The following is a 26183-nucleotide window of genomic DNA, read 5'->3' as shown; positions in this document are numbered from 1 at the left end:
GGGTGTCATTCCGCCCGTTTGTGTATGAGCCACTGAGGCCAAGGGCAATTTCATAAACAGAAAGATGAGTGAAGAACCGGTCCCTGGGGCAGAGGAAGCGACCAGCTAGGGCCCTGGTCCTGCGGGGAGGGGAAGCGGGCCTTGGTCCGGTGGGCATGGAAGGGGCACCAGTCAGATGTGGAAGGCCAGCGCCCTTCCCTGCAGGCTGACTTACTTTGCAGGCTCCTCGTGGCGGACGCCGTGGGGCCGGGGCGGCTGGCCTGCTGTGGGCCACACGAGGAGAAATGAGGGGCCAGAGCCGATGCCTTGGCCTTGGGTGGGTTCAGGTCCAGGATCTCCGGGCTGCAGGGGGCCCGGGGCTTGTAGGCGAAGCCTGGTGTAAACTCCCTGGAACAAAATGTGCTATCTGAAGTCGCAGGAGGGAGGAAGGACTCCCGTTTCCAAGCACTAATAGATGCCAGGCAGGCACTGTCCTGGGCATGCGGCGGGGCTGAGGGAGAGCAGGGCACCCAGAGGAATAAATCCCTGCCCCACGGAGCTCACGTTTTAGGGCAGGAGGGACACGATGAAAGAGGAATCAATGCTAAGGAGGAGGTGAAGCAAGGAAGGGGAATAGGGAACTTGGGAGAGTATTAAATTGTGAGATGGAATGGCCAGGAAAGCTGTGGCTGGCAGAGTAATGGTCCCCAGTTAGGTCCATGTCCTACTCCCTGGAACCTTACGTGACAAAAGGGAATTAAGGCTGCAGATGTGAGATTATCCTAGATTACTGGGGTGGGCCCAAGGTAATCACAAGGGTCCTTAAGGGTGGGAGAGAGGCAGAAGAAGAGAGTCAGAGGAAAAGGTATGGCCACGGAAAAAAGGCACAGAGACGCAACGCTGCTGGCTTGAAGGATGGTGGAAGGGGCCACGAGCCAAGGAGGGCATGAGGCCTCTAGAAGCCAGAAAAGAGATTCTTCCCTAGACCTCCGGAATGTAACCTGTCCAGTGGTCACCTTGATTCCAGCCCACTGAGACCTGTGTAGGACTTCTAACCTAGGGAATTGTAAGATAATAAATTTGTGTTTGTTCAGGTAACTAAATGTGTCCTAATTTATTATAGCAACTGGAAAGTGATTTTAGATGGGGTAGCCCGAGAAGGCCTCAGTGAGAAAGTGACTTTTAGCCCCCAAACAATCCTGTGAGGCAGGCATTACTACCCCATTTTTCAGATGTTAAAACTGAGGCTCTAAGTTCGTAAACTTTTCCAAGGTCACACACATAACAAGCAGTTAGTGAGGCCAAGGTCTGACCCCAGTGGGATCTTACAGCCAGCCATCCTCCAGACGCCCTCAGGACCCCATCCCAATGGACCAGCTTCACAGAGACAGGAGCCGGCTTTCCTCCAGCACCTGCAGCCACCGCAGCTGGGGTTGGTGATGTGACTTCCCGGCCCAGCCCTTTGCTCTCTGGCTGTCATTGAGCTATATACATGCTCAATTCTTCTTCCCACCTCGACTTCTGGGGCCTTTGCTATCTATGCGCCCATTTTCCGGACAATAACTCTGAAGACTGGAGTCCGGGCTGTCACCCAGGGTTGTTGTCACCATTGAATGAGCTGATGTCAGCGCCAGCTCCGCTTCCGGCAGGCAGCAGGTACTCCTATAGTCCAGCTTCCCTTCAATAGGTGGGTGTCTCCATCTGCGGGCTGCACACAGTGGGCGCACGGCAGGTACTGTGAGCTTGGCGAGTGAGGGGGTCCCCCCACTGCATACCCCGGGACAGGGAGATGCTGACCGGCTGCAGGGCTTCCCAGTGGGCAGTGGGGAGTGTGTGTGTGTGCATGTGCATGTGCGTGTGCGTGTGTGGTGTGTGCTGGGGGTTGAAACTGAGGTCTGTGGGAAGTGCGGGATCCAGTGGCCGGGAAGGAGGGTGGGGGGCCCAGAGGGTGCGCTCACTGGAAGGGCCTGGACTCTCAGTCCCGCTGTGCTGCTCTCTAGCTGGTGACGAGAGTGAGCAAGTCTGCTGACGTTTTGGGAGCCTCAGTTTCCTCACCTGTAAAATGTTTTCTATAGGACAGCTCTGAAGATAGGGTGGCTGTGCTCCGGGCCCAGTTGTGGTAAAGTGCCCCCTAAATGGGGGTTACGGCTCTGGGGAGTGCGACTCGGGAGGAAACTGCATAATTTTTGGATTCATTTCTATTTTTTTTTTTTTTTTTTTTTTTTTTACATTGAGAATCTATTACTTTAATAATCAGAAAAATAAAACTTAAATATCTGAAAAGTCTCCAAATTCAAATTTAGAAAAAGACCGGCATACACCACTATATATAAAATAGATAACTAATAAGGACCCGCTGTAGAGCACAGGGGACTCTACTCAATACTCTGTAATGGCTTCTATGGGAAAAGAATCTAAAAAGGAGTGGATATATGTATATGTATAACTGATTCACTTTGCTGTACAGCAGGAACTAATACAACATTGTAAATCCACTATATTCCAATAAAGCAAAAAAAAAGAGGCTGGCATAAAAACCACCCATACTTTAGACAAGAAATCTTTCATACCAGGTTGAACAGGATAGAGGAGATTTAGCCCTATTACTTTTTTTTTATTTTAATTTTTTTTCTTCAAAAAGCAAATTTTATTTTTATGTCACTCATAATATTGTCCCTCCAGGTGAATTCCCTAAGAGCAGCAATTTGGTCTAGTTGACCTTTGAGCCCCAGTGTCCAGCACAGTTTCTGAGCACCACGTGTATTACCAGTGAATGAAAGAAAAGCAAAACGTTAGGGCAAAGGCGTCATAAATTCCGGTATATAGATCAGATGATAAAGCACACAGTCATTAAGAATAATGAAGATGAGGGCTACTCAGGCATATGAGAGAGAATGGAATAAGGCTGAAAACAGAGCAATACAGAGTAGCATGTAAGTCTGCCTGCAACTGTGTGAAAGCAGGCATGCATTGCTGACACTTCTTGCACATACAAAGAAGCCTCTTATACGGGCTAATGAGGTGGTTTTCCTTTAATATTATTTAGTTCAGATGAGTTTTTCTCCTATTTTGCTGTTCTAATTTTGATATATAGATTTTTTTTTTCCCCTTTTTTTGGCCTGTGGCTTGTGGGATCTCAGTTCCCTGACCAGGGATTGAACCCGGGCCACGGCAGAGAAAGCCCGGAATCCTAACCACCAGACCACCAGGGAACTCCCTAATTTTGATATTTTTTATCATTGTTATTGCAGTAAAATATACAGAACATAAAAATCTTGACCATTTTTAAATGTAGCCCCATTACACTTTAAGAAGGAATAACTGAGAGACACTAGTAAAAACTATCAGCTGAGCACTGGGGCTGTTCCCAGCAATGGTAACGGCACAGGGTCAGCCCTGGGTTACCTGGGGATGTCCCATCACACGGTCATGGAACAGGGTGGCCAGATTTGGAGGGGCTAGACGTGCAGGCCCAGGACGGCTGGCCCGCTTCACCCCGTGGGGCCTTAGAGCCAGTGGGCAGCAAGGTCAAGTTGCAGGGTCAGAGGCAGCCGAGGTTAGTTGGCAAGAAGTGAAGGGAGAAAAAAGTCTGGGCAGCAGGGCTGGGAATCTCTAACCTCCCAACCCAGGGCAACCAGGAAAGGGTCCCATCCTTTCTGGAGAGCAATTTGGCAATGCGTATGAATACCCTTACGTGCAGGTTAATTTTATGGGTCAACATTGCTGGGCCATGGCGCCCAGGTATTTGATCAAATATTGTCTGGATATTTCTGTGCAAGTGTTTTTTGGATGAGATTAACATTTCAATAGGTGGACTTTTTTTTGGCCATGCTGTGCGGCTTGTGGGATCTTAGTTTCCCGACCACGGATTGAACCCGAGCCCTTGGCACTGAGAATGCGGAGTCCTAACCACTGGACCGCCAGGGAACTCCTCATAGGTGGCCTTTGGGTAAAGCAGACTGCCTTCCAGAATGTGGGTGGGTCTCATCTGATCACTTTTGGATTTTGGACTTGCCAGGCCTCTGCTACTATGGGAGCCGATTCCTTAAAAGAAATCTCTGTATAGACACACTTCCTGTTGGTTCTATTTCTCTGGAGAATCCTGACTAATACACCTTAAAAGCTAGCCTCCTCTCTGCCGTGGGACACGACCTTTGTTTGGCCAGGGCAGCGTTGCTGCCTGGGGAAAGAGCACCCTCAGACAGAGGCTCCCTCGGCTGGCTCCTCCCGTTGGCATTGGAGAAAGTGGCCTTTGGCAGACGCCAGGGGGCCACCCTTCGGCTTGGCAGGTGCCCCCCACCCCATGAGGTTCCCCAAACCACCTGGGGGGTTGCAGGAAGCGGCGGTGTGGACTGAGGGCGCTGACCACTGTCACTGAACTCTGCAGGGATGATGGCATCAGGACCCCCTGGAAAGGACTCTGTAGGAGGCGGGCATGGGTGTCTGTCGGTAAGGGTCAGCTTGGCCTCTGAGTGGCCCCTAGCCCCCTAACGCCCCAGAATGTTGAGCTCAGCAGTCTGGGCAGCTAGGAGCCAGAGCCAGGAAAGGGCGACGATCTGGCAGGAGATGGGGCCGGATGAGGGCAGAGCAGAAAAAGCACATGGATGGCAGAGTCACCCACGATGTTTTAGAAAAACGTAATCTGCTACAGGAACACACGGCGCTGGGTCCTAGTAAGAGGTAAACTTCAATATATTGGTAAATTGGGAGGTGGCCTGCAAGGTAGGCGATTACTTATTAAAGAAGACTGGCTTGCTTATATTATCTCTCTTATCAATAGGAACATTGTGTTGGAAGGGAGTAGCAATAAAAGGCTTCTGGAGATATTTAATCTCTACTTGTGTTTGGAATGCTGCTGAGTCATAATCCGAAGATGGCTGGCGGCCGATGGGTCGGCAAGAGGCCACGTGACAGTCTGGGCAGCAAGGCCCCTCACCTTCCCGGAGGTGATGGCTGGAAAGCAACGCTGCACGTTCCAAGGTGCAGGTCAGCCCCTCCAGGTCGGGACGGACAGATTTCCCGGGAGAGGGCCTTCGCTCTTCTTGGGATAAATGCTTTTTTTAAAAAAATGCATTTTCATAGCCTGGTTAACAGCTACTCAAAGCTAAGCGGATAGAAAAAAGAAAAGGAGAACTTGGCTGTGGGGAGGTGTGGGATGGTGAGGTCCGAACATTTTTACTCCTGGCTTTTCCAGGAAGGCAATTGCACAGCAAGACCAGCTGCTGGAAGCCACGGGGCTGCAATCATCTTTACACCACCTCAAAGTCGGGGCTAAGCAACGAGGGCTATCATTCCGTCTACCAATGACCCACGCCCAGAGCTCCAGGGCCTTCCTTCTGCCGCAAACGAGGGCCCACCCAGCTACTCATCTTCCTCCAGGGCCAGGGGCTGCCCTCCCCCCTACAGACAGAGAGAGAGGAGTTGTCAAGCCAGACAGAGAGCCAGTCTCTCTCCCTTTCTCCTGAGGATCCATCCATCGCCTATTTTGAGCTCCTGTCCTGGGCCAGGTGTGGGAACACAGGGACAAACACCCTGCTCACGGCCTCTGTCTTTGAGGAGAGCGGGAGACAGTCACGGAGCACATGACCACACAGTGAGCCTCAGGCTCACCATCTTTTATGCCCTGGGCCCAGTAGAGACATCCAGGACTGCCCCCCTCCCCAGTGCAGGTCCCAAAGTCCTTCCGGCTCATTCCCACACAGCAGGAAAGAAAGGTGCAGGGTCGCTGCCTGCCCCAGTGGGTGCCGGCTCTGCTAGGGCTTCTGCAGGTCATCTCTGACTCCCCGGCCACTTCTGCAGGCGGTGGGTGGCTTCAGGCCTCGGGAGCCTGGAATGCAGGCCCTCCCACTGCCTCACCCAGCTCCCCGAGGCGCCGCTCCTGCGGAGCGTGACCACAACTGAGGTTAGGGTGACCCTGCGGACACAGCAAGGGAAGTCCTTCCCTGTTCTACGGGAAGGTGGGGCACGGGAGGCCTGGACGGTCACTGTGGCAAGATCCCTCTACTTCCGAGACTGCAAGGCGTAGTCATGTTCACCATGACTCTAGCCCAGTGTTTTAGTGCAGGAGCTTGGCTTGTCTATGGTGACACGCTCAGCCGGCAGGGCGTTCTGTGACCAGGAGGAAGTGGTGGGCGGCGGTTGGGAGACAGGCTGGGTCTGAGTCCAGAGCCAGGCCCCTCCCCCTGAGCAGGCTTCCTCCGATCTGAAAGAGGGGGTCTGTGAGAGATTAAGAAAAACAGTGCTTTCTAGATTCTAAAGAATCCCTAGTAACCCATCAAGTGGCAGTTTGTGCTCGTTTGGTAACAGAGGGAGAGAAAATAACTTTTATTTTCTTCTTGGAGGCCCAGTTTCGGTTTCAGGAAGCTGACATCGGAGTCAAACCATTTTACTGATCTCGTTCATCTTTCTCCCCTCCAAAGCCAACTGCTAAGATAGGACACTGACCTCAAATTACTTCTAATCACAAACCCTCCCAAACACGTTTACCTATCAGTTCTTAAAACTAGTCTCTTGGGCATGTTTGTAAGTTTTTCTCTCCTTCCGGTCTGACAACTGATAACTCTCCTGAGGCAGGTCCCTCCCCTTGGGCTCTGAGGTTATCAAGCGCGGTGACCACAGTCCCCCAAGGATCTCAGAACTGCACTTCAGGGCCCAGCGAAACTCTCCTTTGCTTCCATTGTCAGACGCTGGGCCTCAGAGGAGCCTCCCCAGGATACCTCCCCATCCCTACCTGGTGGTCTCACCACTGTCCAGGGCACAGGGCACCTCCCTAGGCTGGCTCGGGCCCCCCGCTGGGGGCAGGTGAGGCTCTCCCTGACGTCCTGCTGGCAACCACTCTCCCGACTTGGCATCGATGGCGGCTACGGAAGAGGAGAGAGCTCAGTTGACTTCTGCTCTGGAAGCTCTCTGAGGATGCTCTTTGCTGGGCTGCGCCCTGAAGTCGAGAAAAGCACACACCCCGGGCCAGTCCCTCATGGCTCCCCGGCGCCTGTGGATGGGGACTTGTTTACTTGTGCAGCGTGGGCCCTTTCCAGATGGCCACTTGATGTACTTATAACCTGAGGGTGCAACAGGCATGCTCTGGATGGAACACACGAAGCGCAGAGGACAGACCAGCGGCCCTGTTGCCCCCCACACTCCCAGTGCCTCTCAGGGAAAAGCCAACAAAAGCCAGAACTGTCTCCTGGGCCCCTGCTTGGCGCTGATGCACAGCGGCCCAGAGGCACCCTGAAAAACTCTTTGTGTTTATTTGAAATTCAGGTTCACCTGGGTGTCCTGCATTTTTAGTTGCCAAATCCGGCAACCCCAGAGGTGGGGCTCTCTTCACCCTGTGCTGCCCCAGGATCCTTCAGGCCTGAATCCCTGTCTTCCCCCAGGGGCAGGAACCTCCATAATACTACCTAGCAAGGACAAGGCCACCTAGGTCACCCCAAGATCACGGGGAGTGATGGGAGAAGTCCCAGATGACGCTGCCGCGGATGCCTCCCAAGGGTCTGGGGACGGGCCTGTTCTGTATTTCAAATGACGTGGACCCCTCTTTCTCCAGCCCTGCTTCTCCTCTTCTTGTTCTACAGCCAAAGGGGGTCCGTGTCACCATCAGAGCAACACTGTGACAGAGTCTGGATTCACTGCTTCCTTAATCCAAGCTCCTTTCAGCTCTTTCATTAAAAAAAAAAAAAGTCTCTCTAGCACCTTTGCAATGTGGCCTCTGCTTTATCTTAAATATAAAGAATCTTCCCTACCTAAACAGACATGTCTCCAAAGAAGACGTACAGATGGCCAACAGGCACATGAAAAGATGCTCAACATCGCTAATTATTAGAGAAATGTAAATCAAAACCACAGTGACAAACCACTTCACACCAGTCAGGATGGGCATCATTAAAAAGTCTCTAACAAATGCTGGAGAGGGTGTGGAGAAAAGGCAACCCTCCTACACTGTTGGTGGGAATGTAAGTTGGTGCAGCCACTATGGAAAATGAATGGAGTTTCCTCAGAAAAACTAAAAATAGAGTTGCCATATGATCTAGCAATTCCACTCCTGGGCATATATCCAGACAAAACTATAATTCAAAAAGATACACGAGCCCCTACGTTCATAGCAGCATTATTTACAATAGCCAAGACACGGAAACAACCTAAATGTCCACTGACAGATGAATGGATAAAGAAGACGTGGTACGTATATACCATGGAATACAACTCAGCCTTAAAAAAGAATGAGATAATGCCATTTGCAGCAGCATGGATGGACCTAGAGATTATCATACTAGGTGAAGTAAGTTAGAAAGAGAAAGACAAATACCATACTTATATGGTACAAAAACACATACTCACTTATACGTGGAATCTAAAATATGACACAAATGAACTTATCTATGAAACAGAAACAGACTCCCAGACATAGAGAACAGATTTGTGGTTGCCAAGGGGGTGGGGGGTGGGGATGGGATGGATTGGGAGTTTGGGGTCAGCAGGTGCAAACTAGTATATATAGAATGGGTAAACAAGGTCCTATTGTATAGCACAGGGAACGATATTCAATATCCTGGGATAAACCATAATGGAAAAGAATATAAAAAAGAATGTATATATATGTGTAACTAAATCACTTTGCTGTAGAGCAGAAATTAATACAACACTGTAAATCAACTACACTTCAATTAAAAAAAAAATCTTCCCTGCAGGTTTCCTCAGATCCATAGCAAGCGGGCACAGCTTTGACTTCCAGATAACTCTCTTTTGACCCAAACAAGGACTCTGTTTCTGGTATGGAACCCAATGGGTGGCTTTATTTACAGTCCACATTGGACAGTCTCCACCCAGAACTGGGACTGGAACTAGAATTTCAGCCTTCTCTGATCTGCTCTTCAACGGACAACTGGCCTGCTTGTCTGTGCTCTCTGCTCAATGGGCTTACAGTAAGTCCCCGACATACAAACCTTCGAGTTGTGAACTTTCAAAGATGTGAACGTGCATTTGCATGTCCAATCATGTGAGTTAGTTCCCGTCTCTGGCGCACATTGCCATGTGCGTGCACCCTCTACAAATGGTGGCAGCAGCCATTCAGAACACAATCCAGTGCTACCGGGTCATCTATGATGAGAAAAAAGAGCTACTACCCAGATGTCACTGGATCGTTTTTTCAAGAGGGTAGACAGAATTGAATCCAGCAAGGAACCAGAACATGTGCCATCAACGTCAGGCGTGAGTGAAGTTGCAGCTGGCCCTCTGTCTCCTATTGCTGAGGACCCTTCAGCTCTACCATCTCCCACCTCCTCTCCCTCCTCCGGTCAGTAACTCTTCTTGCCTGTTCACTCGATGCCGGCCCCTGGATGCCAGCTGTTGTACTGTACTGCTGTACTTTTCAAGATACTGTACTGTAAGATCAAAGATGTTTTCTTTATTTTGTGCGTTTGTTTTTTTATGTATTATTTGTGCAAAAAGTATTATAAACCTATTACAGTACAGTACTATGTAGCTGATTATATTAGTTATAATTAGTTATATTAGTTATTAGTATCATATTAGTTAGCTGGGTACCTAGGCTAGCTTCGTTGGATTTACGAACAAATTGGACTTACGAACGTGATCTCAGAACGGAACTCGTTCCTATGCAGGAGACTTAACTGTTCAATAAAGCGCAGGGGACCAGATTTGGGTGTATGCAATAATAGTTGAGTGGAACCACACACGAGTGCTAAGCTACACACAGAAAATCCCATGAGAGTTAATGGTGTTACAAGATGGTGCCCGGGGGTAGGCAGCCCTCCAGGATCAGGAGCTTTCCCCGGCCGCTGGTGGTGGGAGACAGCTGGCAAAGACCTCTGGCAGGAGGGAGGAGGCGCCAAGCTGGGCTCTCCGGAGACCCTCTGAGGTCTTCTCGGTTCAGTCACCAAGCAGCAGCCACCCCTCCGTCCTTGCCTATTCCCTCTGCTTAGGCCACACTGCAGACTTTCAGAGCACCCCCTGCGGCACACCCCCCGCAAGAAAACCAGCTCCACTGAAAGAGCTGGGATCTGGGAGGGGAAGGGCAGCGTGTGCATGCACCTGAGGCTTCCTGGGACAACCACTGCTTTCCTACCTGTTAATCCATTTCAGACAGGGCTGGCATTGTCTCTCCACCGCCCACTGACAAGGCATGTGATTTTGATACCCCACTTTTGGTTGATGGGGAAATGAGAATAACTTGCCTCGGGCCAGTATCATGCAACACTCTAAGTCACATTCTTGGCTTATTTTTCTTGGGAACTATTTCCTTTTGGCTCCGCGGGGCTGAGTCCTTTGCTTAAAAATAATGTACTTTCTGGGCCCGCATTCAACTGATCAAGCCGTTTGAGGGTCCCACCGGTTCCTCATCACGAGTCCTGCCTTCAGTGTTGACTGAATGCACAGGTGTGACGGGGTGTCCTGAACAAACCCGACATGTGGGCCGTGGTGCTGGGTTCCCACACGTCTCGAGGTGTTAATTCCCAGCATGAGAGTAGCCAGACTCAGTAGCAAGTCATGTGTGAGGGGAGCTGTGGGGAGTGGCCAGGCGAGGCCAGCATGGGATGCGGGGGGACAAGGTGAGCAGAAGAGACGGGCAAGAAAGGGCTGGGGGGACAGGACCGGAAGGACGGCAGGGTCAAGAGGAAGTCAGATCAGCTCTTGCCGGGAAAGGAGTGAAACCGGAGCCGGTGAGGGTCAGGACGGCCCGCTGCCCACCGCTGTTTTCTCCTTCCCTCTGCCGTGGCACTCAGTCCCAGATGCACCCTCAGAACCAGTCTCAACGCAGCATTCCAAGCACACTGGCTGAAGCCTGTCTGCACACAACCTCACGTGGAGGCTGAGGAGAGGAAGAGATGGCGGTGGCGAGACAGGGTGGGGAGCTGGCACTGGTCCACGGATGAGGCGAGGGCCAGGGTGGCTGCAGCTGGGCAAAAGGAAGGAAGCACAGAATCTACACCGGAGACGGAATCCACGCTCATTAAATGACCCCGGGATGCCGATGACCCGGACGCTTGGCTTCTCCAAGGGGAGAACTTTAGTCAAGGAAAAGGATTGTAAAGGAGAACCACGGGTGCTGGCCTGAGGTGGAGACACGGCCTGGGGGTGGGGGGAGAGACTAATATGCCTGGTGTCTGCAGGGGGAGTGAGGGCGGACTGGGGGTCAGTGTAGTGGAGTCCACCGAGGCAGGAGGCCAGTAGATGTGCTCCCAGCCAGACCTGAGCGAACAGGAGCAGGTGGAAGATGGGACCCGAAAAATACAGCCTCAGTGTTCACAGCAGGCTCATGGGTGCACCCGACAGCGTGACTGGGCCCGTCTGGAGGGGCTGGTGAGCAGCTGCTGCCCCTGCAGGGAGAGGCACTGGGAACGGCTGACGACCCCAGGGATGGGTGCCCATTGTTTTCCTGCAAGGAACCAGACCCTGCCAGGGCCAAAAGCAGTTGTGCTTGAAACTAACAAGAACGTCTACATCACCCGCTGACTCTCAGCCACCTCTGTCCCTGGCAGCCTCAAGTGCGTCCACTCTACAGGTAATAATATCATGAGAAATCGTTCCAAAAGATAGGACCACACTTATAATCGGTGCAAGACAGAGGGTCACCCTGGTGGTCATTTGGGTCAAACGAGGATGTTACCGCTAAATAAGTTTAGCCTAAATGCAACTTTTTGGAAGTCCAGGCCTATAGAACTTGAAATCATTTTGAACTCAGTGGCATTAGGTCAAACTGGCAAAAACTGTTAGACAGCCTAAAACCTCCACCCCGGCAGCAGAGATCTCTGGATAAATTATTGAGCTAGTCGTCTTTTAGAGAAGGCATATTAATGTCTGCAGCTCTAACAAAACACATGTAAAACAACAGATGATCAAAGCTGGCAAAACCTCTAAAACTGCTTATAATCAAGAGATCCTCTCCTGGGGTAACCAAATAACCCGGCTTTCTTCTGGTGCTGTGACAGGTCTATTGCTCTGAATTGGGGATGAGAAGCATTTGAATCCAACTGTGAGCAGATTATAAAAGCTCGCAGATGTTTCTCATACTGGAATCTGACCTGCTCCTCTGTTGTTTTTCTATTTGAATGGATATTAGAGTCTTATCTGATCTGTTCATATCTTTTTAATTTCCTCTTGAAAATTAAAAAAAAAACTTTGTACATTTCTAATTCAAAGCACATATATTTTTCCTGGCATCTAAAAACTACATTTATCCCCCATCAGTCCCTGATGAACTCAACTGGAGACTTCAAAATGTGTTTGGATCCCACAGTAGTTTTTGCTCCTAGCCAACATTTCTGACTCAATTCAGCCTTCTAACACGTGGCCGACCACCTCAGCACCAGAGTTTGGGGCACCAAAGTTTTGGTCAAAGATCTACATCGTTCTGAGATTCCTACTTAAAAATCTCCCATTAAACACAGCTTCCCCAGTCAGAAATGTTGCTCAGATGGCTTGCACATGTGAGCACTGGACACAGTGCTCTGAGAGAAGGGGGTCTAGAGGAAAAGCCCACGGTCAGGTCTGGCTGTGTGGTCGCAAGCCTGTGGGCCTCTACGACACGGGACAGTGGCTGAGAACAGAGGGCTTCTCAGGAGCAGGTGGGAGGCCAAGGCCTTTCTGGGTCTGTAACCGCAGCTGATTCATAAGATTCCAGGCATCACCAGTCCCAGAGCTGCCCCCAGTCCCAGAGCTGCCCCCAGGCCCAGTGCTGCCCCCAGGCCCAGTGCTGCCCTCAGTCCCAGAGCTGCCCCCAGGCCCAGTGCTGCCCCCAGGCCCAGTGCTGCCCTCAGTCCCAGAGCTGCCCCCAGGCCCAGTGCTGCCCCCAGGCCCAGTGCTGCCCTCAGTCCCAGAGCTGCCCCCAGGCCCAGAGCTGCCCCCGACATGCTGCCAGTATGCTTACATGAGGAGGAAGTGCAAGGCTCATGACCAGGCATGACCCCCTTGCAGACTGGACGGTGGGCATTTGGCAGAGACGGGAGGCAGCTGTTTCTGGCATATTTGGCCATCTGCGGAGAGATGGGATGGTCTTCCAGCCTGGAGGAAAAAAAGAAAAACAGCAATAAATACAGATAGGAGATATTTGACTGCTGACTACTGTGTAGCATCACAATAAAATACAGGAAGTGGAAGTACCTGAAAGTCTTTTGTTAAACTGATATTAGCAGATATTGAATCTCTTTAAGAAATAGGAAGTGCCCTTACCTCCCTCTTGTTAGCTCTTATAAATTTACAGTGAAACATGGCTATTATTTTTCTAACACACAATTGGATCTTTTGGCTTTGGGTGACACGGGAGCATGACATTTCAACCAAACAATTTAAAGTATCAATCTTCTGGGCTTTCTTCCAAGGATGAAGCAGATTAGCAAAGGGATGAATTCCATCAGAAAAGACGTGACATATGTCAGCCGTGACAACAAGAGTTAGGCTGGAACAGGACTGGGGAAGAGTTGTTCTCTGGAACACTATCAGTGGTGTGCGCAGTGCCTACCGCTGGCACCTGGGTCGATGGAGACTCATTCACCCAGCAGACATGCAGTGGGCGCCTGCGAGAGACAGGGGGCCTGGGCAAGCACATCACAGAGAGGTAAGTAGGATGTGGGGTGGCATCTGCCGTCAGCCTTCACAGCAGATCTTCAGGAAGGTTCTGCAGTGTGTGCACAGCAGCACAGCACTCACTCCCCTTCAACGAGGAGATAGCAGCCACCTGCTCCAGCAAGGGCTTAGTGGGGACACAGCACGGCAGGCTTGTCCCCCCTCTGTCTAGGGTTGTGCCCCATGAAACGGCTGTTCTTTTTTCTTTTTGTTTTTTCTTTCTTTTTTCCTCTTTGTTAAATTTTGTTTGTTTGTTTGTCCTCAACAGTCAATGACAACACAAACAGCAGAGTGGTCCTTTGGTCCTTCTTTGAAGCTCTTGTTCTAGTTGCCATGACATTGGGACAGATCTACTACCTGAAGAGGTTTTTTGAAGTCCGGAGGGTTGTTTAAAAAGCCTTTTCCTGATGATCTGAAACTTATAATTCACTGTTTACCAAACATCTTGGTCATAATAATGTCATTAGTTTCTACGTTTTTATTTTTGTGGGATCTTCCCAGAACGGGGCACGAACCCGTGTCCCCTGCATCGGCAGGTGGACTCTCAACCACTGTGCCACCACGGAAGCCCAAAACGGCTGTTCTTGAATGTGTCAGTTCCAGCAGCAAAGACAAGAAGACACCTAACTGCCATGCGGGGCAGAAAAGCCGAGAGAGGCAGACAGACAGACTCAGCCGGCCTTGAACTCTGAGCTGGGGTTTGTCAGGGGCCCGAAGATGGAACATTTCCTGGCAGAGGTAGCAAGCACCATGAACGGGCAAGGCAGGATATGGAGCAAAAGGCAAAAAAAAAAAAAAAAGCATATATGTGCGCTGCTTTGTTACAGAGATTTAGCACACTCAAAATGCAGGCTGGAGGGCACAGAGTGTCCTGGGGAACGTGAGGCTTCAAGGGCTGAGGTTGGGGGGTGTCAATTGAGAAGGACCTGGTTGGCCAGCATTTGATTAGATTTGGTCCCTAAGGGAAACAGGAGTCACAGCAGTGAGCTTTTGTTTGTTGCTGTATCCCCGGTGCCAAGTTGTTCATTAGAGATTACTATAGAGCAAACCTGGAAATAAGCAAACCGCCCAGCTGTAGGGGATAACTAAGTAAAATATGTCATATTCATTTGAAATATCTTATGGCCACTATTTGTTGTATGAATAAATGTAGGTTTTTCCCCTGCTCTCTATAATCCCCTTATTTGCACCTGTTTCTCTCCAGCATTCTCTCCAGACAGGAGAAGAGGCCACCCAGACCACGGAAGAGGCTTTGCCCTGACCAAGCTGGACTGCCTGGCCTGGGGTTCCCCAAGAGCCCCCAGGGGTCAGGTCCTCAGGTCCCCAGGGAGACCAGAGGCTCTGGATAACCAGACCAGTTTTGTTTATATAACCAGGGTAGGAGCAAGGCTATGAAGAATGAATAAGGCTTGGCAGCCAAAAATTGCATATCGGTGCTTTATAGAGTCATCTAGAAATAAGCTGACGGCATCTTAAACTGTGACACTCCATCCCAACAAAGGGCCTGGTGCTACGGTGAGAGGTTGCAGAAAAGAACAGGAGTCCTTTCTGGGTAGACCCACTACTCCTTTTGGTCCTTTCCTTCAGAATCGCATTGGCCAACACCAGCCTTCTCCTGGATAAAGGCTGTAAGTGGCTTGGAGACCCTGAGGGACATGGGGGGAAGAGGGAGACTCAACCTCTTTCCTTTCAAAAAATCCCCCAAAGATAAATAATAAAGAGATAAATGGTTTTTGATATGAAATTTTATTTTGAATTTTAAAAATACGTACATCTTACACTGCAGTTAATCAAAACAAAGCTTAAGAAAGTAAATCCCCACCTCCTTTAGTACCCGGACTTACGCTGGGTACCCGGTCCTGTGGCCGCCGGGAGTGATGGGCCGGCGCAGGGGCTCGGGGCCGCCCCACTGCACGCCGGCCGCGCCCTTCCGCCTCGCCTTCCCTGTGTTGGTCATGATCTGGTGGAAGCAAAGAGGAAACAGGGCTGGAGAAATCATCTAGTTGAGAGCTGACCTAGACATTCTACCTCACTACATTTAATAATCTATAGTAATAAGAGGATTTGCAAATAAGTGAGGAAGGATCATGACACGGATCATTCAGCTAAACAGAAAATTTCGGGGAAAATCTGCTTAGGTTTTCATATTATACCATTTAGCAGTATAAATTAAAAAAACAAAATCAAACCACAGAAAAAGGAGAAGAAAACAATTGGATATAGTAACTTATCACATCCCTGGAGAGGACTGAGTTTTGAAAGTAAGAAGGGAAAAAAAGACAGACAGATTTGCTTTCATAAAAAAATCAACATTTCCACATACACAGTAATTTAATGATAAACCAAATTAACAGGTAGACAATGAACTGGGAAGAAATATTTGCAGCACGTGTAACAGATGAAAGCTTAAGATTTTCATTAGATAAAGAGTTCTTATAAATCAGTAAGTAAAACACTCAGTAGATGACTGGGAAAAGAGTTCAAACGGCCAAGTCACAAAATAAAAAGTATCACCAGTAAAGAGAAGAAAAAATGATCAACTTTATAAGTAACTAGAAACTACAACTTTACAAAAAGTGTATCATTCTCCAATTTTTAAGTGAGTGACAATTAAAGAAATGACCCCATCCACTTTTGACAATAGTTTAAAACGTCAGTGGCATGGAAATTTGAGACAGCTCTTTTGGAAAGTAATTTGGCATTTTATATCAAGAGTCATTAAAATGTTCATATCGTTGGGTGTTAAACCCTAGAGAGAGAATCCAAAATATGGAAGATGTTAAATAAAGCTGTATGTTACAAAATCATTACACAGTAAAACTGGGACAATCTAACTGTCTAGTAATAGGGGAATAATTAAGTAAAATATGGCATATTCATTTGAAATATTACATGGCCATGTACAATGATAAAGACTAGGTTATGAAGAAAAATGTTTATTTAAAACATTGTTAGGTCAGGTTATAATACTGTACATAAATGATGCTTTCCATTATGCTAAAAGTACATAAAAAGACTGGAAGGAAATGAACACTAAAATGATTATAGTGGCTACATAGGAGGACAGTGAACCAAGAATAATTTTTTTCCTATTTTCCGAGCTTTCTGTAATACGGTTATATTATGCTAATATTTAAGAAAAACTGTTTAAAAAAGAAGTCACTGTAAAATTGGTGAAATCTGAATGAAGTCTGTGGACTGTACCAACATCACTCTCCTGGTTCAATATATGCTACAGCCACCACTGAGGACACCAGGTGAAGGGTGCACGGGACCTCTCTGTACTACTTTTTCAACTTCCTGTGAATCTGTAATTATCTCCAAATAAAAAGTGAAAGAAAAATTTTTAATTGGAATTACGCCTTTGATTTCCTGATTTTACTTAAAAGTTATTTGGGTTTATCTAGTATTTGAGGTAGGAAGAAGAAAAAAAAGGCCCACTTCCTCTGGGAGAGCATCGCTAGGCCTCACCTGTGCTGTGGGGGACAGCTACCAGCTGGAGGGCTTGGTCGGCGGGTGGGGGGAGAGGGAAGGGGGTGTGAAGGGGAGAAAGGCAGGAGAGAGGGGTGGGGAGGCCCCTACCCTCTTGGAGGAAACGGAACATAATTAAGCTTCCCAAATAAGAACTAATATGCAGTTTCACCTTTCTTAATATCTCTTGTGAAATTTGCAAAAGAAGGCTATTTTAACTGCCATCACTCAATACTGCTGTCTCCTTCTCTCCGACTTCCCTTCTGTCCCACTGTCCCCGACTAGTACCTAGGGTCAAATTCACATGTCCACCCCCATTCACCAGAGCAGGTTCCTTCAGGCCAATATTCAACAGTACCTTAGGACCACCCGGGGCTTCTCTTGCCCCCTCCATTATGCCAGTCAGACACCCGGGTCCTTCCACAGAGGGCTGGGATAGGAAGGCTCAGTCTTAGGCGCTGGAGAGGGAGACAGCGAGTGTGTGGGCTGCCAGCCCCCCATGCCCCCTGCCTCCTCCCTGTCCCACTGTCCCTCCCAGCTCACCCCTCCCAACTCCCTCCTAGAGGAGAGAGAACACAGCACATATGTGAGAGTGTTTCAGCCTTTGGAAAACCCCGTCAGCCACACCATCTCCCTAAAACTTCACAGGCCTAAGAAACAATCTAAGGCGGGTGGTATTTGTCCTCTCCAGTGGATGAGGAAACTGGGTCAGGCCTGTGGGCAGAACCATCTGGTGTGTCGTCAGAAGGCCTGAGGAAAGGTCTCTGGTGAACAGGGTTGGTGTGAGGGCCTAGAACGACTGTGTTAGGTCGTGTGAGGGCTTGTTTCCTGTTCACCTCACAAGCCACTGTGCATGTGGGGAGCCATGGAGGGACCCACAAGGGCTCCAGGGCCCTCTCTGGGCACCTCAGTTTGCAAAGGAGCTTTTTGGGCTGGAAAGGTCTTAAAGTGTATCTATCAACAACGTGCTATTTCCACAGAAATGCTTCAGGGGTTGTTGGGAGAGAAGAGAAAGGGTTCCTGACAACCACCCTACTCATCAAAGGAACTCAGCTTCCATCTGTGTTACGGATAGAGATGCTGTTTGAAAAAAGGTTCTGCTACTAAAAAAATACAGCATGTTTAACCACAATTAGAAAAAAATGCAGCATGGGATTTAGCTGAACGTAATTTATTCTGTAGTAAAAGATGGTCAACATGTAAATTTAGGTAAAAAATTTCCCATTTACTAGTTTCTGAGTATTGGTGAATCACTTAAAGCAATTATGACATGCTATAGAGCAGTATGAATTTTTGTAAGAAAATACAGGCACACAATATGTCCATCTATACACATGGAAAACAACCTGGAAGCTGAAGGAGACACTGCTAGCTGGCCACCTAATACTCATTCCCTCTTTCTCGACCAACAGCCCTCTGATTTTGTGGGCTCAGAAATGCGTCTACTTAAAAACACCTTTCCAGACTCCCTTGCAGCTAGGGGCCATGTGGCCCAGTTCTGACCAGTAAGAAGTAAGTCGGGGGGGAGGGTGGGAGGGGGACGCAAGAGGGAGGAGATATGGTGATATACGTATGTATATGTACAGCTGATTCACTTTGTTATAAAGCAGAAACTAACACACCATTGTAAAGCAATTATGCTCCAATAAAAAAAAAAAAAAAAGAAAAAGAAGTAAGTGGGGGACACCAGGAGTAGCTTTGGGAAAAGCACTGAACAGGGGGTGGATTTGGCTGGCCTGCACGCTTGACTTCCTCCTGACTTTATCATGTTTTGTGCCAGGAGCTGCATCCATCGTCTTATGACCAAGAGGCAACAAGCATGTGAATGAAGGGTCAATGCACCAGGCAGAGCGCCCGCGGAGCTAATGAAACCAGAGCTTCACAGCCCCGGAAAGAGCCCTGGCAACGTGCTCATATGGTTTTTGTAAAATTTGCAGAAGTAGCATGTTTCAGTTGCAGTCACTTACAATTGCTGTTTCTTTCTACTCTCACTTCCCTTGCCATACTCCCCCTCGTGGTGTTGGAATGGCCAAAGGCAATTTAGAACTTAGCCAAAAGGACGGTGAATCCGGATGACCTTTCATTTGAGTTTAGTGGGAAATATGATTCCCAGTCACTTCTGTGCATAGCCAAACATTGCTAGCTGTCCTGGTGTGGAAGTGACTTCTAGGAATTCCACACATCATCAGAGAATTTATGAAGAGTCAGTGCACAGGAAAACTTGAAATGCCCCCAAATCTTCCAGTTTCTTTATGAAAGAAGTTGGAGGATGGTTTTCTCAAATTTAACAACAATCCTAAACATTTACACAGCATCACCATAACACTAAATGTGAAGCCAAAAGAAAATTTTCAAATCTATCAATAATAAGAAACAAAGCTGGGGCTTCCCTGATGGCGCAGTGGTTGAGAGTCCGCCTGCTGATGCAGGGGACACGGGTTCGAGCCCCGGTCCAGGAAGATCCCACATGCTGCGGGGCGGCTAGGCCCGTGAGCCATGGCTGCTGAGCCTGCACGTCCGGAGCCTGTGCTCCGCAACGGGAGAGGCCACAACGGTGAGAGGCCCGTGTACCGCAAAAAAAAAAAAAAAAAGAAACAAAGCTGATCAAATACATTACAGGAAGGACTAATTTTCTTTTCTTTCTCTGTAGAAAATATTACAAACTCGTTGCAACATATGTAGAGGCAATCAAAGAGTATAAAACAAAAAATATCCGGAAAGAAAACCATGAAGCACGTGGCAAGCAGCTAGTTAATAAAATATTATTTTTCTGTTTGTGATACCTGTTAGTTCTTTCTTTTTTTCCCTTTACCTACTTTAAAAAAAAAAAAAATTGAACTACAGTTGATTTACCATGTTGTGTTAGTTTCAGGTGTACAGCAAAGTGATTCAGTTATACATATATCTATTCTCTTTTAGATTCTTTTCCATTATAGGTTATTACAAGATATTGAGTATAGTTCCCTGTGTTATACAGTAGGTCCTTATTGGTTATCGATCTGTCAGTTCTTAAAATTTGAATTTGACTGTGATTTATTTTTCTTAGTCTCATTCTAAGTATTCACTTTTATACCTAAACCTTGTATTCCATTGTTTTAAAGAAGTTCTGCAAAACCCTGTAAACTGGAGGGCCCACAAAACCTGGATCTTCCCTTCTGACGGGCTGAGTGAAAGAAGGCAAGAGACGAGCCTGGGGTCTGATAAGGCTGGATTCCCTGCTACTTGCAGATGAGCTCAATAACAACTGACAAAGGAAAGATGAGGTACAGAGATAAATGAAAGGAAAACAGAGGGAGCAGTGGTTATCTCTGGGTGGACAGAATCATTATGGTGGTTGTTTATGCCGTGCTTACTTTTGACTTTTCAGTAATAAGCACGTATTTCTTTTGCAATCAGAAAAAAGAATCCCAGACACAAACTGAAAAAGAAAAGGATTTGGAATCTTTGGGGGTTGGGGATTCTTCCCCCTGCTCGTCTGGTTGTGTTTTCACACATAGGAATATGGACTTTTTAGTCAGTTCCAAGTGACTTTTCAATCATCAGAGTCAGGCAGAGCCGGAATAATTGGTTGAAAAGTGATTAGAAAAAAAACCCAAAGTGGAGACAAATTTGAAAAAAAAAAAAAAAAGGAAAAATTGGAAACTGAGGCCCCTCCTTCTCCGGTTTTGGTTTTCACTGCGAGTAAAACAGGGCCAGCTGCAGGCGCCCAGTCTTCTTCCCTGTCTCCGGCGGGCTGGCCCCGCCCCCTGGCCAGATGCACTCACTTCCCCTGCTGAGGCCCCGTTAACCTTGAGGTCTGCCCACGTGGCAATGTTTCCATGGCCCAGATGCTGGCGTTAGAACCACTGAGGGGTGTAATAAAGATGCAGATTCCTGGGGCCAGGTCCACACACTCAGACTGTCTGGAGGTTGGGCCAGGACCCCTGCTTTAACCAGCCCTTTAGGAGATCTCCAAACCAACTTGGCAGAAAAGCAAGTGTGGAAAGGGAGTGACTAGCATTGACACCAGGCATTCCTCCTCCAAACTGAGTCTATGCTTGAAAATTGGACCATAGAGTCATTCTGAATATTTCACACAGTTGGAGACTCTAAACTTTCAAATACGGAACAGAATTCACTGGAAAATCAACGGTTCTCCCAGAAGGCAGCAGAGCTTAGAGGTAAAGAGCAAGCAGGCTCAGATAACACCTGAGAATATGCTCCTCCACGCTCTCAGCCTTAGCTGCCTCATCTACGACACGCAATACGAGCAGAATTTACCCCATCCTTTGTTGGGAGGATTAAATAAATGGAATCAGATGTGTGAGGCAATCAGCACAGGACTTGGCCCAGGACGTGAGCCCAGCTAATTTAAGGCACGCCTATGACTGTTGTTAAAGGTAACCGAACAATAAGTTTAAACTTCAAAATAAAAACAAAAAACCCTGAGATCCTATGATAAACATCTACACTCCTTTACCCAGGGTACTGAAGATATTTAAATCAGGGCACTCTTTTTAAGAAGAACTAAGTGATTATTCAGCATAATATGGATGATTCTAAAAGATTTAGAAATAACCAAGCAAAGGAGAAGTTGGCAAGTCATCAATCTTGACTTGCTGCTGATCACGGCCTGAAGAAGAAACACAAAAGGGTGCTGTTCTTCACCAGAATTATGAGTGAACGGATACGTGTGATGTGGCCACCACCACTCTCAGGCAAGCCCAGGAAAAGTGGCTTGTTCTGCCCAAGCTTTCCCTGAGTTCCCTGTGGTCGCCAGCTTCGTCATGGCCCGGGCTCTGCAGTGTGCAGGCGCTATCTGCTTGAACTTGCGGGGGTGAGGACAGGCAGCAAGTGTGGCCTTGCAGGGTGCGGGGTGGCCATCAATGCCCAGCAAGTGGGGAGCCATGGGTCCAGGCATCCTGGGAAGGGCTCCCTTCCATCCCCTCAACACCCTGGCAGGCTGCCCTCACTGCACCTCCCCGCTCACGCCCTAACTAGTATTATAGTTTTTAAATCACTGGTGTGTACAATTACCGCTCCTGGGATCATGGTAAGGAGGTCTGGGCTGGGGCCTAGACTCTATTTTTTTTTTTTTTTTTTTTTTGTGGTACGTGGGCCTCTCACTGTTGTGGCCTCTCCCGGCGCAGAGCACAGGCTCCAGACGTGCAGGCTCAGCGGCCATGGCTCACGGGCCCAGCCGCTCCGCGGCATGTGGGATCTTCCCGGACCGGGGCACGAACCCGTGTCCCCTGCATCAACAGGCGGACTCCCAACCACTGTGCCACCAGGGAAGCCCCTAGACTCTATTTTAACCCACCTTTGGCGGCCAGCTCTGACATCACAGGACGATAGCCGTCAACCCCCTACCCTCCATCCCTCATCAACAGCACACTTTTATCTGCTCTGTGTCGTCTTCTGTAAACTTCTGGAAGATAACAGCTTGAGAAACCTTGCCAGCATTCTGTTGTGTGTTAGGCAAATGGCACAGGTTCAATGAAAAATGTTTGAATACAAGTTTCTAAAAGTCAACAGCTTTCCACTAATCTTGAAAAATCTACAGTCTACCTAGCACACCAGAATGGGAGGCGTGAATTGTGATTTTTGGGGTGCACATTCCCTAGTGAAATGCAATGCCTTCTATCTCTGGCAGGTTCCCTCATTTGACACAAACAGTTAGCAGGTATGAGTGCGCAACCCCCGCGTGAGCCACCAGAGCCAAAGGTGGGCAGGTGAGGTGAGCTCACAGCGCTGGCCGGCTGTCAATTTCAAATCAAGACTGGGTGACTGAGGGCAGCTGAGGAGTCTAACGAACAAAGACAGCGAAATGGGCAGTGTACCTATAACCTCAGCAATTACTGCTCAACAGTAAGTTTTCTAATAAAACTTTAAAGTGTTTCCACATGAGATCCTATGGTGACCTGGTCTAGTGGGTCGAATGGTGGCCCCCAACAGATCTGTCCATGTACTAACCCCGGGAACCTGTGAACATGGCCTGATTTGGATGAACAGTCTTTGTAGACGTAGTTACATTAGGGATCTTGACATGAAGAGATCATCCTAGATTATCCTAAATCCAGTGAAGAGTGTCATAAGAGACAACAGAACACAAAGAGAGGAGGAGGCAGAGTCTGGAGTTCCACAGCCACAAGCCAAGGAGGAGCTGGAGCCGCCAGAAGGTGCAAGACCAAGAAAGATTCTCCCCTAGAGCCTTCAGAGGGAGTGTGGTTGTGCTCATAACTTGATTGTGGACTCTGGCCTCCAGAACGGTGAGAGAATACATTTCTGCGGTTTTAAGCCATCCAGTTTACGGTCATTCGGTACTGCAGCCCTAGGAAACTAATAAGCTTGGTCTTCACGTCCCTATAACGAACACTTTCTGTACCTCATTCTTGCCACTCACATTGCCACCGAAAAGTAACTGACACCGATGAGATAAACAAGCATGTGTAGAACTTTTCTAAATATTTCCTTACGGTAAAAGAACAGTACCTATGCATTAAGGAGATTTAGAACCGTAGGCTATGGTAAAATGACACCATTTCTGGATGCCATTAAGCTGGATTATTGGTCGATTTGAAAGTTCTGTCACTTTGTGCTTCACCAAACTGCAAGATTAAACTGGTAGTTCCAGCATGTTCCGTGTCTTGTTTTCGTTGTTGCTGTTAAAAATCTTCACCATATCAACGTAAGATCTCACCCCCGGCATTTCACTGTGCAGAGGTGCTAAAAGCTATTTAGCGGAGGGGCTGTACTGGGGTTTCTGTCTGAACATCCTTGCTGACCCTCGCGTGCTTGTGCAGTGGTGTCTGTGGGAAAGTCCCAGCATCTCAGGGCTGAGTTCTCGACAGCTTTGCCACCATCCTGCAGAGAAGCCCCACCAACTTGCCTTCTGTTTTCCTCACCACCTGCCCATGAAGCATGAGAATCTTGCTTTTAAAAATGCACGTCCAGGGCTTCGCTGGTGGCGCAGTGGTTAAGAATCCGCCTGCCAGTGCAGGGGACACAGGTTCGAGCCCTGGTCCAGGAAGATCCCACACGCCGCGGAGCAACTAAGCCCGTGCGCCACAACTACTGAGCCTGTGCTCTAGAGCCCATGAGCCACAACTACTGAGCCCACGTGCCACGACTACTGAAGCCCGCATGCCTAGAGCCCGTGCTCCGCAACAAGAGAAGCCACTGTGGCGAGAAGCCCGCGCACCACAACGAAGAGTCGCCCCCACTCACCACAACTAGAGAAAGCCCTCACACAGCAACGAAGACCCAACACAGACAAAAATAAAATTAAAAAAAAATAAATTGAAAAAAAAAAAGCACGTCCTGTCAAATGGAGCTCAGGCCTTCCCTGACAAAGCCAGTGTTCTTCCAAAGGGAAGCAAAGGCCTAGTCAGGGCTCAAGACTTCCATCAGCAGTTTGGAACCCAGCTGGCCTCACTTCCATCCCTTCTCAAGCACCTACCTCCCTGACTTGAAATGCCGGGGGTGAGATCTTACGTTGATATGGTGAAGATTTTTAACAGCAACAACGAAAACAAGACACGGAACATGCTGGAACTACCAGTTTAATCTTGCAGTTTGGTGAAGCACAAAGTGACAGAACTTTCAAATCGACCAATAATCCAGCTTAATGGCATCCAGAAATGGTGTCATTTTACCATAGCCTACGGTTCTAAATCTCCTTAATGCATAGGTACTGTTCTTTTACCATAAGGAAATATTTAGAAAAGTTCTACACATGCTTGTTTATCTCATCGGTGTCAGTTACTTTTCGGTGGCAATGTGAGTGGCAAGAATGAGGTACAGAAAGTGTTCGTTATAGGGACGTGAAGACCAAGCTTATTAGTTTCCTAGGGCTGCAGTACCGAATGACCGTAAACTGGATGGCTTAAAACCGCAGAAATGTATTCTCTCACCGTTCTGGAGGCCAGAGTCCACAATCAGGTTATGAGCACAACCACACTCCCTCTGACTACGTAATGGTAATGGAGCCTCCGTAGTCAGGTTCCTTTGATCCCTGAGTTGTTTCTATGGACAGTGGCAGGCTATAGGCACTTGTCCATGACTGGGGGCCGGTGGTCACCCAGCCTCCTAAGTCACCTCCCTTCTTTAACTCTTGCCCCATACGGCCTATTCTCCACAAAGCAGCCAGAGTGAAAGTAGAGGTTAATATAGTAAAACGAAGTCAAACTGAGTACTCCCCTGCTCTGCGCCCTCCAGCGACTTCCCAGCTCATGCAGAGTAAACTCCAAAACCCTTGCCGACAATGTCCCCATGACTGGGCCCTTGGCTGTCCTCCAACTTCAAGTTCTGCCAGCATATACTGACTCCAGCCTGGGGCCCCTGGAAACTCCTTGAACAATGAGGAAGACCAGGCCCAGGTGACCAGGGAGACCAGTGCCCAGGGTGAGGTGATGAGGGCCTGGACGGGGCAGCAATGGTAATGGACAGGTGCTTTCTGCTTCCACCTGCCCCTGGAAAGGCTCACGCCACCTGCACCCGCCACCTTTTTCCTTCCCAAGTCACTGTCCTTGCTTCGATTGTTGAGCATCTGGCTCCCAGCTCCAACACTGACCTGCCCAATCTGAGGAGATTTCAGGGTCCGTGTAACCGACCCAGTCAACCACCAGCTTCAAAATTCCAGGAGCTCCTTTTAATACTAACGGCCTTCACTCCTACGTGCTCAGCCATCTGTCATGGGGCTTCAGTCTGAACTGGCCTCATCCTGTGCAACTGCTGCTCCCTTCAGACACCTTACCCTGCGTCATCCCACCTGCTCACCCACGTGTTCTCTGATCAAGGTTCCACGAGACACCTGGGCCCTCGACGCCACCGCCCTCTCCCAGCCAGTGGGCAGCTCCCCCGACTCACACCCTTCCCTATCTAGCTGTTGGGTGGTAGCAAGGCGTTCCCGGAGCATCAGGGTCGTCGGGGAGTTCAGATTATGGTCCCTCACAGACGTGGGACTCCACAGGCCTCTTGGTGCTTTGACTGACCACTCAGCCCATCCGGAAACACTCCTCCCTCCTGGTTTCCGTGGCACTGCTTTCTCTTGGTTCTCCTCAAGCCTCTCTGACTGTTCACTTTCTGTCCTTCTCAGGGGCCCGTCCTCCTCCTCCTGCGCCTGACGTGCTGGCTCGGCCCCTGCCCTCGGCCCCGCGCTCCCTCCCTCTCCA

The 26183-nt window shown here is 48.8% G+C and overlaps 1 protein-coding gene across 2 annotated transcripts in view; it reads right to left on the bottom strand.

Moving 5' to 3' along the window:
- ARMC9 (armadillo repeat containing 9) overlaps positions 1–26183 on the bottom strand; it is a 142656-nt gene that overhangs the window by 1159 nt on the left and 115314 nt on the right. Inside the window, exons 20-23 of one of the 2 annotated variants that reach the window (XM_007462742.1) lie at positions 15405–15520; positions 12866–12999; positions 6710–6839; positions 215–387 (exon numbers count right to left, since the gene is read on the bottom strand). In XM_007462742.1, the coding sequence (XP_007462804.1) occupies positions 215–387; positions 6710–6839; positions 12866–12999; positions 15405–15520 (553 nt within the window). Of the gene's footprint in view, positions 1–214; positions 388–6709; positions 6840–12865; positions 13000–15297; positions 15521–26183 lie in introns of those variants that run through there. The other variant, XM_007462743.1, reaches the window with a different exon arrangement.

Source organism: Lipotes vexillifer, unplaced genomic scaffold (assembly GCF_000442215.2).
Source record: "Lipotes vexillifer unplaced genomic scaffold, Lipotes_vexillifer_v1.1 scaffold860, whole genome shotgun sequence".
NCBI classification, from domain to species: Eukaryota; Metazoa; Chordata; class Mammalia; order Artiodactyla; family Lipotidae; genus Lipotes; species Lipotes vexillifer.
The sequence above is the reverse complement of the archived record's forward strand: the minus strand, read 5'-3'. Positions and strand labels throughout refer to the sequence as shown.